The sequence below is a fragment of the Sapajus apella genome, unplaced genomic scaffold (assembly GCF_009761245.1).
Source record: "Sapajus apella isolate SASKATOON/1434 unplaced genomic scaffold, GSC_monkey_1.0 scaffold108, whole genome shotgun sequence".
Classification (NCBI taxonomy): domain Eukaryota; kingdom Metazoa; phylum Chordata; class Mammalia; order Primates; family Cebidae; genus Sapajus; species Sapajus apella.
In genome coordinates this window covers 926,704-945,699 of record NW_022437048.1, presented here as the reverse complement: position 1 = coordinate 945,699, position 18,996 = coordinate 926,704, and the positions used below count along the sequence as shown (strand labels likewise).

The 18,996-nt window shown below is 32.2% G+C and overlaps 1 protein-coding gene across 7 annotated transcripts in view; it reads left to right on the top strand.

Annotated features, from left to right (window-relative positions):
* Positions 1–18,996, top strand: part of EPHA5 (EPH receptor A5) — a 353,202-nt gene that overhangs the window by 253,915 nt on the left and 80,291 nt on the right. For 4 of the 7 annotated variants that reach the window (XM_032259288.1, XM_032259285.1, XM_032259283.1 and 1 more), the window contains 2 exons: positions 4,255–4,414; positions 13,824–13,929. In XM_032259288.1, the coding sequence (XP_032115179.1) occupies positions 4,255–4,414; positions 13,824–13,929 (266 nt within the window). The remainder of the gene's footprint in view (positions 1–4,254; positions 4,415–13,823; positions 13,930–18,996) is intronic. The other 3 variants (XM_032259284.1, XM_032259282.1, XM_032259286.1) reach the window with 1 other exon arrangement.

The window sequence follows — 18,996 nt, the reverse complement described above, 5'->3', positions numbered from 1 at the left end:
ATACCCTTAGATAATACCACTGAGACAAAGTTATGTTGGGATATGGTTAGCACTGTTTATTGTCAACAAAAGTCTAATTGAGTGGAATATAGTGACATTAAAATTTCTCACTGATTACTGTTCCTCTGAGATTAGTAGTGAAAAACAGCATTGCAAATTCCAGAGATCTGCAATTTAAACATAGTCTATATCAAAAAAAAAAAAATTGTAAAATTAAAGTTTATGTTTCTTATTCAAGTTTTTGTAACCTTTGTTATGCGTGTTGATGCAAAGCTATGTAGAGTTATATAAATATATATTAACACATGCTGAATTCTGCTGTGAGCATTTCATTATGATTAAAGTTGATTTTAAAAGAAGATAAAATGCAAAACAGAATTTTAAAACATGCAGACACCAAAACTGTGTATTTGACTGTATACATCTAGATGCAATAAGGGTTAACAGCAGGAAGACTAAAAATTTAACAAGTACTTACATTTTCTTTTATCTCTGAATCAACTAGCAGGACTAATGGCTGGCTTTCTTTTTTGTCCTTGAGGGAAACATCCCGTTTTTTCCCCTTATGAATAACCTTTGATTATTTTTATGATCGCTTCCCAGCATATGCAATAGTTTCATTATATATGTAATATTCAATAGTAACACAAATTTATTTATTTTTTTTAAAGTTGCTGCTTCTCTTAGAACAAAGAATTACTCAACAAGTGGTGGGAAGGAATTTCTGTTAAATATTACTTCTACTGAGTTTTACCAATATTGTGATATTATTTTCTTTATAGTTTGATTTCTATTTGAATTACATTTATTTCAGTATGATTTTGTCTTACGTTTAATAGTTCATATTTAATGCTGTACTAATCCATTATGTTATCTACACAACTCAAATTAAGAAAAAATTACCTGGGAAAAATGTTTCTATACAGATTTTCTATAAATTAATTATAGTTTGCCTATTTACATTCATTAAAAGCAGCAAAATCCTTATATAATATATTGGTGGAAGTGATTAATTTATTTTGGATATCAACATTATACCTATAAAGTTTTTTAAAAAGACTTTCATTTATTAAAAAAGGATTATGAGCTTTTATACCATCTATTAAGGTAGGGGTTCTGATAGGTTTTCAGAGTGATTTTGAGCTTTCAGAATGACACCACCATTTTACTGGATGGCTTTTGGCCAGACACAGGTGGCAGAGCTTTCCAGGGCACATGCATTTGCCAGCTGGCATTTCTGCCTCTGATTGCCCTGCTCTAATAGAGGTCATTGGGCTTCTCTGCTCCCACGTGATGATGGGCCCACTGCCATTTCTTAATTAAAGGCAGAGGCAAAGGGAAGCTGCCCCTTGGCAGGGTGTTTGCCAGCTGGCTCCTTCTGCTGAGGCCCTCCCCTCACTGCATGTGAACAGTGTTTGCTAAGCAGCTGGGAAATGTAGCTCATTTGCTCAGCTGGGGCACGAAGGCAGAAAAAGGCACTGCCCTAACCAAGGACTTGGCAGCCAGGCAATTGTGGGTGTTGAAGATCTTTACATAAACTTTGTGATGTGTAGAAAACTACAATATGAGAGTAATTTGAAGGAATGAAACAGAATTAAATGTTGGAAGACACTTAGATGATTCACAATGTATATACGTTCGTTTTGATCCACTAGATAATATGCTTTGCTAAATTATCTTTAATAACATATGTAGGGCTAATTCAGAGAGAGATAGTGTACAATTAAACTCTAGCTAAGGAATAACTGAGATGTACATAATGTTAATTGTTAAATCAGACAGAATGTTGTGCAATGTTGTGCAATTGATATTAGATCATACATTATTTCAAGAAGCAGCATTCCACTTTCCTTGTAAATTTTTTCCTGTTGGCAAAAACTGTCAATTTATAATATTTTTACAAAATGCATTCATTAGTGCCTTCAATAGTTAGGATTTACAACTATGTAAGCTTTTAAAAGTTGTTTTGTTTTTTCTGCTTTTCAATGGGAGAATTTACCGTCATGCTACAGAGTTAAGAGTAATCAATTCCAAGTAGAACCTATTTCCTAGAGATTGTACTTGGTGGTAAATATATGATCTCTGTCTCTGTCTCCTTTCAACATTTGTGATAAATAATTTTATCTCCGTTGTAAGGAAGAAAAAGCAGGTTCAGAGTTGTGTACCCACATTTTCTCATCTACTTAATATGGCTGAAATTATAATGCTGTCATTGATGTCATCTGTCAAATTTTTTATATTACAAACGTTAATCCTTTATGTAAAAATGATAATTATTTAAAGTCCATCACAATTTCACACTTAAATTTTGACTAGATTTTTTCAACACATTAAATTTTCTTTAAATATCAGCCAACAGACATTTAACTTTTATTTACCGAGAGTAACTACAGCAATCATCGCCAAACTGGAAAGTAGAATATTATTGAGAAATAGTACTTTTAAATAATATGGAGAAATAATATTTTTCAACAATATGATAAATAACAAATAATGTTATCAGGTTTATTCTGTCAAAAACCTGTGCATTCTCAGAAAAATTAGTAACTCTTATAGTTTATAGAAGCTGTTTACAATTGTTAAAAGGAATACATCAAGAAATTGTTTGCTTTTTACCGCAATGATCCTAGCATACAGAAGGGGTAATAGAGTGGATAATAGAAGAGCGATACATGTTTGCCAATGAAGAAATGTACTGGTATTATTAGGTAAAGTTTTATACGATTTAATTACCTACTTTGAATCTTTTGCTCAACTTTAATAAAATTTTCTAAATACATTAAAGTTTAGATACTTAAATTAATTCATGGTTTAAAAAATTAAAGATCTATCATTTGCCTAAGATGAGTCAGAAAATGTGATATTTGCTTTACAAATTATACCATGCCGATTTGGAGAGAATTTTGAATCTACTTAACTTTAAGATAATTTTATATATTTAAATATATTACAAGAAAAATGGTAGATTGCTTTAAAAGAAAAATGTTTATAGATTGTATATTTTAGATAGTATTAGTGGTAGTCTACTTTGACATGTCATATTTGAAAGAGTTACAAAATATTTAACAATGAGAACACATGGACACAGGGAGGGGAGCACTACACACTGGGGTCAGTTGGGGGGAAATAGGGGAGGGAGGGTGGGGGGTGGGAAGCTGGGGAGGGATGGCAGGGGGAGAAATGCCAGATGTAGGTGATGGGGAGGAAGGCAGCAAATCACACTGCCATGTGTGTTCCTATGCAACAATTTTGCATGTTCTTCACATGTACCCCAAAACCCAAAATGCAATAAAATAAATAAATGGGGAAAAAAAAATACTTGTGAAAATTAAAACATCTATTATAGTTTATTAAATGTCTTCACATACATTACCTGTTTCATTTTTGCAACATCTCTGTGAGGAGACCCAGGCAAATCTCTACCCCGGTTTTACTGATAAGGAAACTGAAATGAACCTGCTATATTTTAGCATGCAATTTCAGGATTCATGCTAAAGTTGGTGTGGAAACTTCAGAGAGAGAATGAAGAGTCTAAACTTTTGTGACCATCAAAATAGAAACAGCTCCTATTTGTTTCAGTTCCCAAAACTATCTTTCCAGTATTTTGTTTTCCTACTCCATCTCCATTCACTACTTACCCCCCCAAAAAAGAATATTTTCAAAGAGAAATAAAAATGCCTTGCTTATTTGCATTTTTTCTTTAATGCTCTCTATTTAGACTTAGTGAATTAAAATTAAATTTCACCAGTGAAGTACTAATTTCTTACCTAAGATCTAAATACAATTAGAAATCAAATTCACTAAAGAGTTTAAGTATAAGTCTTATCTCACAGAATGGGAGATATTGTTAACTTTCTATGTGAATAGGCAGGATGTTAATTATGCTCTAATAAACCATATCAGAGGGAAAAAAGCACACAAATAACAATACTAAAATAGAGCCTGTAAAATAATCAGTCTCCTACAACATCATTTCAAAGTTTTACAAATTTATTACTGCCAAAGACAAGTATTCTAGATGGGTGGACAGTGTATCACCCACCACCCTGAGTTCTAGAAAAAACTTCAATATTCTATGTAAATAGCACACCTAGATTGTGTAAGATTTTTTTTTCTAACATATTATCTTTGTACTAATAGAGTCCATTGGTTTCTGATTTATTTTCTGATCTGTGATTCTAAATTTTGCTATCATTAGTAATTGATATGCTGCCTTTTTTTTTTTTTTTATTGTATGTGCATGTGCATCCCAAGGACCAAGAGACCAGCTACACAATAATCAAATCTAAAGAGACGACAATTACTGCAGAGGGCTTGAAACCAGCTTCAGTTTATGTCTTCCAAATTCGAGCACGTACAGCAGCAGGCTATGGTGTCTTCAGTCGAAGATTTGAGTTTGAAACCACCCCAGTGTGTAAGTCATTTTAATTACTGTCAACTCATGTCTCGGTAATGGTTACCAGAAAAGAGTCAGTGGATCAATACCCTCCCTGGGCATTCTGTCAGTCTCCCTCTCCCTCTCTCTCTCCCAGGCATGACCCCTTCAGGTAGGAAGCATCTGTCATGCTATTATGGTAGGTTGGCGGGTTAACACGTTAGTCCCTGCTCCTCATTGCATTCAGTCTTCTGGGAGATGGTACATCAGGAGATACTTTAAAAATGTTTAAACTTGCTTTTAGAGACTTTCTTTCCACTGCTGCCATACTTTATTGAATTATTGCCATTTTTTTTTTTTTAGTTCTTTTATTGAACTAGGCTACTAGTCTTAGTCTTTCTATGAAAATTCCGCAGGGAGCTTTCTTTAGCATTGAGTTTAGTAAGAAAATGGTGCTCTCAGGAACCAATCTGATCTCATAAAAAAGATTAAGTTTCTGGCACTGTCTTTAAGTGGAGAATCCGGGAGATTTTTTGCAACACCATTTTTGTATCACCTTTTTCCCCTATTCATAGTGTGAAACATTTTCGTTTAATTTCAAAAAAATATCTATATTACTTGCTTGTCCGAAACACATAGAAGGAAGAATTTGAAGATAGCAATAGATGCCATTAAAGCTTTTTTTTGTGAAGAAATACACAGTATTGTGAATGTCAGAAGCATATATGAGTGTCTGTGTATGTGTGTATTTGCTTTAAGCCAAGTTACATAATAATTAGTGATTTTAAAATAAAGAAAATAATTGCATATTTTTTCAAAAAAATCAACAAAATTATAATTTAGTTATGAATCTACTTTATAAGAATCAGAAGAGGTATTAAATTAAAATGTGATTGAAACTGTATATGACCCTTTTGAAAATTAGTATTTACTTATTTTTAAAGCATTATTTTACTGAATTATTTAAACATTATTCTTATTCCTTAAAAATAGCTTTCTAAATGTTGTTTCACTGAATTTTATACAGAAAAGAGTGCCATTGTAATAAACGATAAATTTGTTCTTTTACACAAAGGAAAATCTATAACTGAAGTTTAATTGAGGCTACTAAAATTTGAACTTCTAAAGCTATTAGAAAATTTTCTTACTAGATTTAAAAGGAACATATTATATTAGTCTGAAAATTCTCATCATATTGGCAATGGATTATTTAATCTTGCACCTTGAAACTGAAATGGATTTAGGAAGAAAGGCATGTTATATAAGCTAGTCATCTTAACAAGACTTGATTCTGTTTAGGTACAATTAGCAATAAATGCTGCTTATGTGGTCTACCAACTCTGGTAACAAGCCATATATGAAATCTCAAAATAAGCCTGAGTGCTTTGATAACTATGCAAATGAAAAATCCCATTTAAAAAAAACTGTAAAATTCTACTCAGTTTTAGGATGTTGGCATGTTCAGCAACTGGTTTTGCTTCGGACTTTTCAATATTCTATCATTTACATATGTGTTAAATAGTAGCTTCCAGGCTTACCAAAACTCAATGAGATGACTTAGAGGACTAATAGTTAATCACTTCTGGTATATTTTTACAAAGTTTTACCTGAAATGAGCTACTTTGAACATTTCTCCCATATAATTTCTAGAGAAAAATAAATATCAACCACTAATATTTTTATTACTAGATTGTAACATTATTTTTAATAGCAAATGAAAATATTTTAAGATCATACTGCCTCCCAGCTACTAGAGTAAAATCTTATTTTTACTCATATATGTGTACATATACTTACAAGCTTTTTAAAGAATGAGTTTATTGTTTGTAGACAGTATCTATTAGATATTAAGTCCCTTTTAATCTTTATGTTTAATATTTTCTGAATATAATTCAACAAGAATATATTGAACTCTTATAACATATTAGGCTTTGCTAGGTCCTGAGGAAATCAACATGAGTAACACGTGGAAACTTCTCTCTATACAAAAATAACATACTGCATTTAATTTTGAAATATGGAATATTTGTTTTGAAAGGTATTTTAGAATAATAGTTTTACTTATTTTTTTAATTTTATTTTAATTTCTAGCCATCAAAGATTTGTTTGTTTTTTTAACACTAGATGCTATATGTGACTCAAATAATTCTAAGGCATAATCCCTTCTTTCTCAAGGCATATTGTGTAATAAAGAATCAAAGAAGATACACAATAATGATTAAAATAATATTTTCTTTTCAGAACTTTTGTATTGTCAAATGAAAACCGTTTCATTTGTAGTATTTTCTGTAATCACATTAATTATTTTACTGGGCAATTATTTACTTCATATCATAATTTTGTTCTTTATGTATATTTATTATTTCCCCAACAAGGTCTTCAAATACTTGAATACAGTAATTATGGTAAACATGCAATAAATAATTTGCGTTTTTCCTCTTTAAGCTATCAGTGATTTTTTATTTGGTAAGTGAGAGTTAAAAGTTCTGGCTTTACCGAGCCATTCGTGCTAAGAAAAATCTATTTTATCAGTCAGATTTGTAAGAAAAGGAAATTATTTTACAATTTACTTGAGTATGATTTTTAAAAAGAATTTTCCAATTGCCTGTTCAATTCATAATGATGATACAAATAATGAAATGTTGACACCTTTTTATGATTTGCTTTCTTAATATAATGTATTATTTACTAATTTATATTACATTTCAGTCATTTGTCAACGAAAAGTTAAAATGTTATGACGGCTTTCATTTTTCATTGACACATTCTTGTAACTCAAAATATAGCCCTAAAACAAAATACAAATAGTATTACAAACAGGAATGTAAAACTGTTTTTTTAGAAAAACTATTTAATGTGAAGATTTGAGTAGAAAACCTCCAATTACTCTTTCTCTGCCAAGCTATAGTTTATACGTTGTAACTGTTATGCTCTTCATTTTAATTTTATTGTGCTGATTTCTTACATTATCCCTGCTCTCCGCAGCAGTGACAGAAAAACACATTAACAAATAAACTTGCCATTAATAAAACCATTCAGCCAAACTTTTTAACTCCTTTTCTTGTTTCTTTTAACATGTTTTATCTTGAAGCTTTGAGGCTGTCAATGCATCTATCCTAACCTCTACATGTTCGAGATTTATGAATCACATTTGTGATTCTTCTAATTTTATAAAATGCATCACTTCCTTTTGTCCAACTCTTACCTATTTGTCTCAAATCTGTGTAACCTAAATCCTGGAATAATGATATTGGGCTTTTTTTTCTTCTTCTTTTTTTCCCCCCTTCTATCCCTCCTCTAGCCCACCACCCCCCTGAGAGGCCCTGGTGTATGATGTTCCCCTCCCTGTGTCCATGTGTTCTCATTGTTCAACACCCACTTATGAGTGAGAACATGCAGGCTTTGGTTTTTTATTCTTGTGTCAGTTTGCTGAGAATGATGGTTTCCAGCTTCATCCATGTCCCTGCAAAGGACATGAACTCATCCATTTTTATGGCTGCATAGTATTCCATGGTGTATATGTGCCACATTTTATTGTGTTTTTTATTAAAAGTTGTATTGAGATAACTGTGAATTTACATGCAAGGGTAATAGCAATACAGAGCACTCTTACACACTTTACTTAGTTTTCCCCATGGTAATATTTTACAGAACCATAGTATAATATTACAACCAGAACGCTGACATTGATAATGTCAATCCACAGATCTTAATCCTATTTCCTTGTATTCCTTTGTATATGGAATGTATATTAGATTCTATGCTATTTGGTCACTTGTACAGGTTTGTGTATCTACAACAGACCTCAAGCTACCAAAGAATGCCAACATCATAAAGATCCCTTGTGTTGACCTTTTATAACCACACCCAATGCCTTTAAGAGCAAATGTTGTGGCATCAATAAGCCCTTGAAATCATTAATCTGCCATTCATGTATCAGGTTTTCACATTTCAAAAATATTTTGTAAATAGAAACAGGAAGTATGTGACTTTTTAGTTTGGAATTGGCTTTTTTCATTTAGCATAATTCCCTGCAGATTCATCCAGATTGTGGTGTGTATAGAGTTTGTTAATTTTTATTAACTGAATAATATTCCATAATATGTATGTGCCAAAATGTGTTTAACCTCCATTAATCTGTTGAAGGATGTCAGAGCTAATTATAGTTTTTGCTATTACAAATAAAGATACTATAAACATTTGCATACAGATTTTTGTGTCAACGTTTTTATTTCTCTAGGATAAGTTTCCAAAGTACAATTCTGAATTGTGCAGTAATTGTATATTTTATTTCATAAGAAACTGCAAACATGTTTTCCAAAATTGCTGTACCATTTTCCATTCCCACCTGCAGTGGAAGAATGATCTGGGTTCTTTAATACTAAAATTCCTTGTCAGTATCTGGAGTCATCATTATTTATTTACTTATTTGTTAGTCATTTTGAGTAAGTGACTAGTGATATCTCATTATTTTGAAAATCACTGTTAGCTAATGATGTTCAACATATGCCTATCATAATGTTTTTAATGTTTCCACTGATTCCTACATACTTATTTATCAAATATTATGCCTTTGATTAAGTTACTCAGATTAAGAAAATATATAGATACCTATTGCTGGGAGCGAAAGATCCCAAATTCTCAGTTTCACCTGTAGGCTTATAACCTGGCTCTTATAATTATTTTAAGATGATGAACTCTTCACATATGTAGGTGAGGCAATAAAGTCTACAGAATATCCATGTAATGTGAGTCTACAACCAGGAGTGTGAGAAGCATATGAGGCAAAAAAATATGACTTCTCAATATATGCTGCCTTAAAATTTCCAGGAATGATGCAAATGTATAATGACTTTTTAAAAAAAGAAACATTATTATTTACTAAAGAATATTAATTTTTGTAATTGATGACCTCTCACCATAGGTGTTACATTACTTCAATATTTTCTTTTTAGTGTTCCCATGGCATTTCCCAGCTATTTTTCCAAAAGAGCATCATTAATCAACTAATTTTTAGCAAACATAGGAAAATGAGAAACATGTAACCAAAGATTTATTTTTTTTCTTTCTCTCTCTCTTTTCTCTCTCTCCTTTTTTTTTTTTTTTTTCTTTTGTGAGACAGAGTTTTGCTCTTGTTGCCCAGGCTGTGGTACAATGGTGGGACCTTGGCTCACCGCAAACTCCGCCTCCTGGGTTCAAGTGATTCTCCTGCCTCAGCCTCCCAAGTATCTGGGATTACAGGCAGGCACAACTATGCCCAGTTAATTTTGTATTTTTAGTAGAGTCAGGGTTTCTCCATGTTCGTCAAGCTCTTCTCAGACTCCTGACCTCAGGAGATCCACCTGCCTTGGCCTCCCAAGTGCTGGAGGTTCATATTTTGAAGATTAAAATTTTAACAATAGGTTGACATGATTACCATAGATCCTATGTGACCTAAATGTATTTTTCTCACTCCTAAAAAAATCAATAAGTATGAAAGCATTGACAGTACCCTGTAAGTTATTTATTTTCTTCTGAATTAATATAATTAATGATATTATTGATGCCCTCGGACAAACAAAAGAATAAACAATTTTAAAATCTTGATAAATCATTTTCTATTAGAAATAGCTCACACATTAATTAATGCATGTGAAACACTTAATAATTAAAACCTGAAACTGAGGTGGGTGAATTGCTTGAGATCAGAGTTACAGATCAGCCTGGGCTAATTGGTGAAACCCCTTCTTTACAAAAAAAACACAAAAATTCGCCGGCGTTGTGGTGCATACCGGTAGTCTCAACTACTTGAGAGGTTCACATGGAAGGATCACATGATCCCGGGTGGCAGAGGTTGCAGTGAGGCAACATCGTGTCACTGTACTCCAGCCTGGATGACAGAGTGAGACCTTGTCTCCAAATGAAACAAAATTTTTAAAACCATCAAGGACCTTAGAAAATATTGCAAATATTCTTTAAATTATTCTAAAGAAAAAATAAATATTCTTTAAATTATTCCTCACAAAATAGACCCTAACTGCTTATTATACAAAAATGATCTGATTTCAGAGGACATTAGGTAAACACATGGAATATTAATGTTTGTGATTTGACATTACTTATATTCATAAAATGTATTAAGCTAGCATATTTACAATATTTTGAATGCGATTAGCAAGTATTTTAGTGCAATATATTTTCCTATACAGAGGTGCACTATTATAGCACATTGTTTAATTAGGTCTTGGAAATTACTAACAATTAATAATTTGACACTACCTAAATTTTCTATTTTTTTCTCAAATTTAATGTTTTGGCCAATCTGAAGTTACTCTGTTTTTATCCTTATTTCTGAGTAATTGTTCACTCTTCCTTTAAAAGGAAGAGTGAGAGTTCCCAAACTGGCACATGAAGAATGGGAATAATTATTAGACTCAGATCAGAAGGGCTTTTGAATGCTAGACTGAGCATTTGGGAATTTCTTCCAAAGGTAGTAGGACTCTCTAAAGTTTTTTTTATCAGGAAGCATCATAAAAGTTATATTTTGGATATTTGATATGACCATATAGAAGGCAGAGAGAACACTTAAAATGATATGAACCATATTGCACCATTTTGATTATACAAGTTTGAATCAAATAGGCGAGTATTGGATGAAAATAAGTGGCACATGGGGAGAAACATAAAAGAAACACAAAAAAATATTCGGTAATTAATGAACAAGCAGAAGTTAGGAAAGGTTTAGTGATAGTTTAAAGAAACCAGAAAGAGATCCAATCAGTTTGATTTTTTTGGTTTGATTAATGATATGTTTATTTGTCGACATGTGTTTTTGTTAATGCCTTTGGGAGTTGATGTGATGAAAGGGCCAATTTTAAACATGTTGGTTTTCATGTAACAATAAAATCCAAATAAAGGGTTAAGCAGTTTCTTATAAAAATAGAGAGATGTTTTGGAGAGAAATAGGGTTGGAGATATAAATTTGTGACCCTGATAGTTGTTAATTAATACCATGAAGAAAGAATCAGAGAGAGGAAGAAAGAAAGGGAGGGGAAAAAAAGACAGAAATAGAAGTGAGAAGGATTAGGAGTGAGCATTCATGAAGAATCACTCAGACATGGTTGTTGGGAAGAGAATATGAAGCCAACAGAACTGACAAAGCGGAACTTCATAGAGGGACAGAGAAAAAACAGCTTGTCTGATGCCGTAGAAACCAAGAGGAAGAGAGTTTTCAGTTTAAGGTATACATTCAGCTAAATCAAACTCCTTATATGGGGTTTATATATGCAGAAGTATTCATTGCATGTGGCAAATATCATATCATGCATGGAATTCAAAGGCAGAAGAATAAAAAATTTCACAGAGAATTTTAAAATGTTGGTTCTTAGATGAGGCTAGTTTCAGATACCTCTGTCAAGATGCTGACAAATAGGAAATATAAGAATGATAAACAAAGAAGGAGATTATAAGCATAAATAATATTTATTTATTTAAGGCTGACAGTAGTTGAAGCTCTATGCTAAGTGTATTACATGTGTAATCTTTATCTTAGCAGAAATATAATGATCCAGCAAAATTATCCCTATTTGGAGATTATACAAATGTGACTTTAAAAGGTTAAATTATTTTCTTGACCCATATGTATTGTAAATGTTGGACCTATTTTCCAATTCCGATTGAACTAACCCTAGTAAGTTTAGATATAAATATTTACTTCCCCCTAAAGGTGATATCTACCAAGGTTTTTAAGTAGGAGAGTAATTTATAAGGCAGCAAAACTCTCCCAGACGGAGATCATTGAAAGAGCTAGACCTAAAGTTTAGCATTTCTCAAATGTGGGAAGTGGGAATGGATTAATATACAGAGCAAATGAAGAAGACTCATTACAGGGATGATTTTACTAGGAAATTAATAATAGAGGATTAAGGCATTCAAGCAGCAGTTGCAGCCTACTCAAAGAACCTTGAATATCTGAGTGCAGTCTGCATGGTTTTTTTGTTTTATTTTTCCCTAGAAACAGTGCCCTCTGCCAAAAAGAAATTGAAAGAGAGAAAAAAAGCAGTGGTGGAAATAATCGAAGTTTAGAGATTAATAAAGCAGATCTTGGGGGAAAGGGTACTAGCAATTCTGGGCGTAGTTTTTTTCCTACCTAGTTTATACTATAGCCAATAACTAAATTCTTACTAGCGACTTTAGCATCAGAGAAGAGGAGAAAACAGGATAAAACTTTTGTAACTATTATGCAAAAAGGGAGAAGGTAAGAGCACATTATATTGCAAATAATAGTTTTATTCAAACCAGCCATTAATAATATTGGGATTTAAATACTAGTCTCAAATAGTTGAAAATAGACCAGTGCAAGAGGGTGGTCAGAGAATCACTTAGTTTTGATTAGAAAGAATCGAGAATAATGTGACTAAAATAGAAAAGGGGGTGTTTGGAGATCCAAAACTTGTGGTAGGCCAAGATCTGGTAAGAGGTTGTGAAAAACAAAACATGGGTTGTTATTAATTTCGGTGACAATATTTGATACCATGGAGCTGAACTAGTGCTACTCTGAAGTTAACAAATTGATCATGTCATTAAACAAGAAGCATGCTAGATATTCTATGGAGAGATTCTTAAGAACATTAGTATAATTTATTTTGCTTATAGGCATTTTATTTTAATCAAGATTAGTTATCAGCACAAAAGTTAAATTTATTTTCTTATTTTAAGTACAACTACCTAATCATGTCCATATTCCTCTTAGGATGGCAATTTTATGCTAAAATATAAAACATTTAATCTAAATCTTCGTACTTAAAAATTAGGTGATGTAAATGTATCCAATCTTAAGATAGGTTCCTCTACTTTTAAATATTTGCCTTGATATTTTCCAAAAGGTGAATTTACTTATGAAATATACTTACTGGTTATATTCTTCTTTAAATTGTGTTTTTATAATAGTATTCAGAATGGTGATACTACATTTTATTTCAATGAGGTCATAGTGACATTATTTTGGACTTCAAGCTATGTTTATAGGGAAAAAAAGTCCTGTCTGGGTTCCTCAGATTTTTTCTAGAGAACAGCAGAATACAAACCCTAAAAATGTCAAATCGTATATACCTAGCATCTTGTATTTAGATTAAGGTGTTTGAGGTCGATAAAGAAGTTTCATTTTAATTTGCAGAACTGAGGCCCCTAGATGAATACTATACAAACAACGTGCATCATTTTTTATGATGACAAGGAAATAATCAGTGACTTAGTGATGCTCTCAAATCTCTATTTGGAAAGTAAATATTTTCTACTAAAGATGGCTTTTCAATTACACACTTATAAGAAAGGATATTAGGGGAAAATCTCAGCCAAGTGTGGGTAAATTGCTTAAATCATGAATTGATTACTGTCTATTAAGCAGCTTTTATTTTGAATGCATGTAATCACTTTAACCACAAGCTCCATTTTCTGTGTCTCCTATCAGCAGTTGCAGCATCCAGCGATCAAAGCCAGATTCCTATAATTGCTGTGTCTGTGACAGTGGGAGTCATTTTGTTGGCAGTGGTTATCGGCTTCCTCCTCAGTGGAAGGTAAGAGAGGAAGCTGTGATTCTGAACTTTTGCAGCGGACCTCTTCCTCACCTTGATCTGACCATTTGGCTGTTGAGCACATCCCAAAACAAATCAGGCAAGCAATATATCAGCAGATAATCTCAATACATGATGCAATTCCTAAGCCTTGTCTTGTCCATATTATTGATAGTTTTTAAGCACACAATTTCTCTTTTAGATAAGCTCTTTTTATAAGAGTTGTATTAATGTGTTATTATTTATTTGGTTAATATAGCTATATCTCTTTATATTACACAAGTTTTTTTTTAATCTGAATGTTCTTTGTCTCTCTAAAGTACATATGGTTGCCTTCTTCAAGTTTAATTGGTGTTTGGGAAAAGTTATGCCTGTGCCAAGTATATTTTTAAGGAATAAGACATAATTCTAGTTAGCCAGCATTCTATCCTAACAGGGTGATGTACACAAAGCAGAAATTCTGGCAAACAAGCCACTTGTAAAATGACCAAACCTTTTCACTGAATGCCTTTATTTTCAGCTTCTAAGTGATTTCAACCTGAATACATCAATCATAGACTATACTGATTTGAAGTGAATTGTACTGACTATTATGTCAATAGATACATGAATATATGTTATGTATTACATATCCACATTTTATATTTTATACCTAACTCTTGCTAGGTAGAGTCCTAACAAGAGTTTTTCTAGGTGTTTCCTGTCATTGAACTGAGAATAATCAACCTTCCTAAAAATAAAGTAGAATAAACAAAAATAAAGAAAATAAAACAAGAGTATGCTGTTTTCCCACAACAAACATATTTTTATGTATTTTTAAAATCCAGGCCATTGTTAGAAGGTATATTTAGTAATGGGAGCTGTCCATTTGAAAATTTATTTTGGTGTTAGATCATTATAGAAACTTGATGAAAGTCTTCATGGAAATATTTATTTCTGACAAAAAAACTGAAAGTGAAATATTTATTTCTGACCATAAGGTCCAAAAAAAGTCAGAAATCAATATTCATATTGATTTTGTTATGTTCTACTCATTTATTGTTGAATCTTCAGCACCTATTCAACTCATAAATATACAGAATTGGGCACTTTTCAATGTACCGCATATTGTGTTCTGAAAAGATTTATGACTGTATTTTTAAATGACAGAAGTTAGCAGTTTGTTTTCATAAAACATTGCAAATTCCTTGGAACATCCCCTTATTGTATCTGAAAATTCTATTTCTTCTGGTTCTTATTTATTTTAGTGTTTGATGCTTTCTTAAGAATATACGTAGTTTCTATGGTGGCGCGTGCCTGTAGTCCCGGCTACTCGGGAGGCTGAGGCAGGAGAATTGCCTGAACCCAGGAGGTGGAGGTTGCGGTGAGCCGAGATCGCGCCATTGCACTCCAGCCTGGGTAACAAGACCAAAACTCCGTCTCAAAAAAAAAAAAAAAAAAGAATATATGTAGTAATTCATTGCTTACTTTTAATGTTAGATTAGCATTTATGTACTTTCAGAATTTCTAGATAGGGGGCAGTTTGTGTTCTGTTGAGGACAATTAAGTCCATCCCAGACAGGGGGATGGCTATCTAGTGCTCCATTAATTTCATCTCTCTGAAGTCACCTGGGGAGAACGCCCAACCTATATTCCTGCTTTCTGAAAGATAAGCTGATTTCACCAGTCTCTCATGAAAACTTAGCTCAGATTTTGACCCAATAATATAATCAAGTAGCATGAATTGTAACTAAGAAAACTACCATGTGACAATGTGTCTTTTATACTCCAAATATAGATAATACCTTTACATAGCTGATTTGTAATGCCATTTCGATTCTTCTGACTAAGAGTGTCTTCCTTTCTAATACATCAAATAAATGTTAGTTATATTTATGGACATGAAGGTTATAAGAATATTCTGTATTGTTCTGTCCACACTTAGAGGAAATGAATACAAAATAAAAAAAAAAAGAAAAACAAGATCTAGAATCCAATGAATCTGTATTTTTGAGAATTTATTAAAAGATACACATCAAATATAAGAAATGTGTTGTTGTAGACTTAGCACAGTGAATTTACTGGTGACATTTTGCTGTGGATTCTTGCTTATCCTTATGTGGCATCATTAGCATTAGACAAAATGTTTGAAATAACATTCAATCTACTTACTATTTGATAACATAAGGATAGTATCATTTTAGTACATACCCACACACATTCATACAAAGTCACCCACACACACTGTGTTAACTCTCATACTGCTATCAAGAATTGTTGAAGATTGGGTAATTTATAAAAAAAAGAGCTTTGATTGACTCACAGTTCCACATGGCAGGGTTGGTCTTAGGAAACCCACAATCGCAGAGGAAGACACCTGTTCACAAGGTGACAGGAAGGAGAAGTGACGAACCAAGGGGGAAGAGCTGCTTATAAAACCATTAGATCTCGTGAGAACAAAGTTACTATCATGAAAACAGCACGGGGAAAACCACGCCCATGATTCAGTTACCTCCACCTGATCTCTCCCTTGACATGTGGGGATATGGGGATTACAATTCAAGACAAGATTTGGGTGGGGACACAAACCCTAACCATCTCCATCTCTCTCTCTCTCTCTCTCTCTCTTTCTCTCTCTCTCTCTGTCTCACACACACACACACACACAAATTCTATATGTACCTGAAATTGCTGTTCAAGAGTAATGAAATTTTTGTATAATGTCTCATTTGTACTGGAATCAGATCTATGCCCAAAAGACATAACTTAATTTCCTGCTAAATTCAAGACTTGGTAAGAAAATTTTGAACATTTTGTCTAATGAAAGTGTAATTGCTTTTAAAAACGGCAACATCTTAGCAATTAGTACATTGTTCATTCATATTAAAATTCTTTCCTAATCCAATTTAATTTCACGATAGTTTAAGATGCTGACACTAGGAATTTGCAGTTGAAAAGACAGGACATTTCACCAAAAACAAATCTGAGGCTTGTACTTTTCTACAAGCCAATGTTTTGTGTGAAATTTTAATTACTTTATTTGTTGAATGTAGTTTCTTGAATTTCAGGGGGCATTTGTCACACGATAGAAACATCTTTGGCCATGTGTTTACACTTCATAGACAAATTATTTTACATTTTTATTATATAACTACAATTATTCAAAAGCTAAATGACATGATTTTTGAAAGACTTTTTTTTTTTAATCTCACTTAAGGCAATAAACTTTGTAACTTGTTTGTACCAATTCAGGTTATAAGGAACCCTGAAGTGCGAGATTGTCCTGAATTAACTCAATAAAGATTTATTAAATAATGAAAAAGTAACTGAATCAATGTGGCCCAAACCTCACATAAATTTGAGAAACTATATTTGAGTAATAGTACATTATTTTAAAAAGATTGTCCCAGGAAAGATGTAAAGATATTGGATTATATATCTTTCTCCCTTCTTTCTGTGCCAAAATATGATGGATTCAAACACACAGACACAGACAGACACACACACTGACATTTAGACTACCATTTCACTTTGAGCTTACTCTTATCACTTTCTAATCTCTTAAATATGATACGATATGCCAGATATTTGCTCCTAGGTAACACATCTTTTAACTAAAAATAATTGGACTCATCATTGGTTAAATAAGTTAATTTTATTTTGATGTATTGCCAAATATGAATATCACCTATATGTGGTATTCATTGACAATTTATATCATGATTGGGCCCAAAAGGAAATATATCTTGAAGATCCATATTCATTGAAAATGTGTATTTTTATTCAGACAAAAAAATTGCAAATTATGACACACTGAATATTATGAAACTAATCTATTTCAAAGAAAAAATATTAAATTTAAAAAATTCTAAAGTACACTCAAAGATGAAAAATAAATCAAACATAGAGGGTTTTTAATCTTTTCAGGCTTATGTTGATTATGCAGGAATTTTTTGGAATCTTCCTATCTAGACACAATTTAAAATAATTTATAGCATCCGTCTTTAAAGAAAAGGTCCTACTTAACAAAATGGCAAAGAAGTATAACGTGTTAGAATTCTTGACAGTTTTAGAATGTATGCGATCTTCCTTTTTAAATATGTTAAGTAATCTTAGGGCAATTTCTTCAGGGTTCAAACTCTCTTCGCTGTTTCCCATTAATCTTTAAATGTTTTTTATAGGATTATGGAACAGTTGACATGCCTTTCACAAACTTTGAGCTAATCATCTTAGGATGGAAATAAATTAAGCTTCTTTGTATGCACAGCATATTGTAATTGCTCTTTAATCTTTCTCTTTTATCACTAATGACATTGGACATTGATAACTTTCTTGTGTCCTAATTTTGTGGAGTTGATCTCTTATATGTCCTATTTTACATATTTCTAAATGTTTAATTGACCAGTCTTTCACCAATGAATATCTTCACTGTTTTCCAGTTAAATATTTAAGAAAGTTTTTATTGTATTTTCCTCCTTTTAATCCTTTAAAGATGATCATTGATATAAAGTTGAGTTTTTTTTTTTAATTTATCTGTGGCTTTATTTCAAACACAGAGTCTAAATTCTGAAAATTAACTACTGAATAGTTCAGAGGCTGATAAAAAGCTTAAAGTAACAGGATTTAGTGGTATAGACATACAAAGAGAAACATCTCTTAGTGTTCAGAAGCAATCTCTTTTTTGAACCTTTCTCAATACAACCTTCATTAAGGGATTAAAGAATATGTTGTAATACTTTGTTTCTGATCACTGATTTATTATGTGATCCTGAATTTAATTCAATTTCAAGCATGCAGAGCTTCACTTTTTATATTAAACTAAGTCCACATACACAATTATAAATAAAAACAGACGTTGCTTGCATATACTCCCATCCTTGTTTACATGTTCTTGCATACAAACAAAATATATAAAGCTTTCTGCTAATTTTAAAATCAGGAAACGAAAAATCCAAAAGTATCTCCTGAGGAGGAAGAATAATTCCTTTATGCTGGTTGGCCTTGTATATGATTTTGTCACAGGACCCTTAAGGTATTGCTTTTCCAGCCAGAAGCCTCTGTGGCCAGGGGCACCTTTGCCTGAGTTTTGTT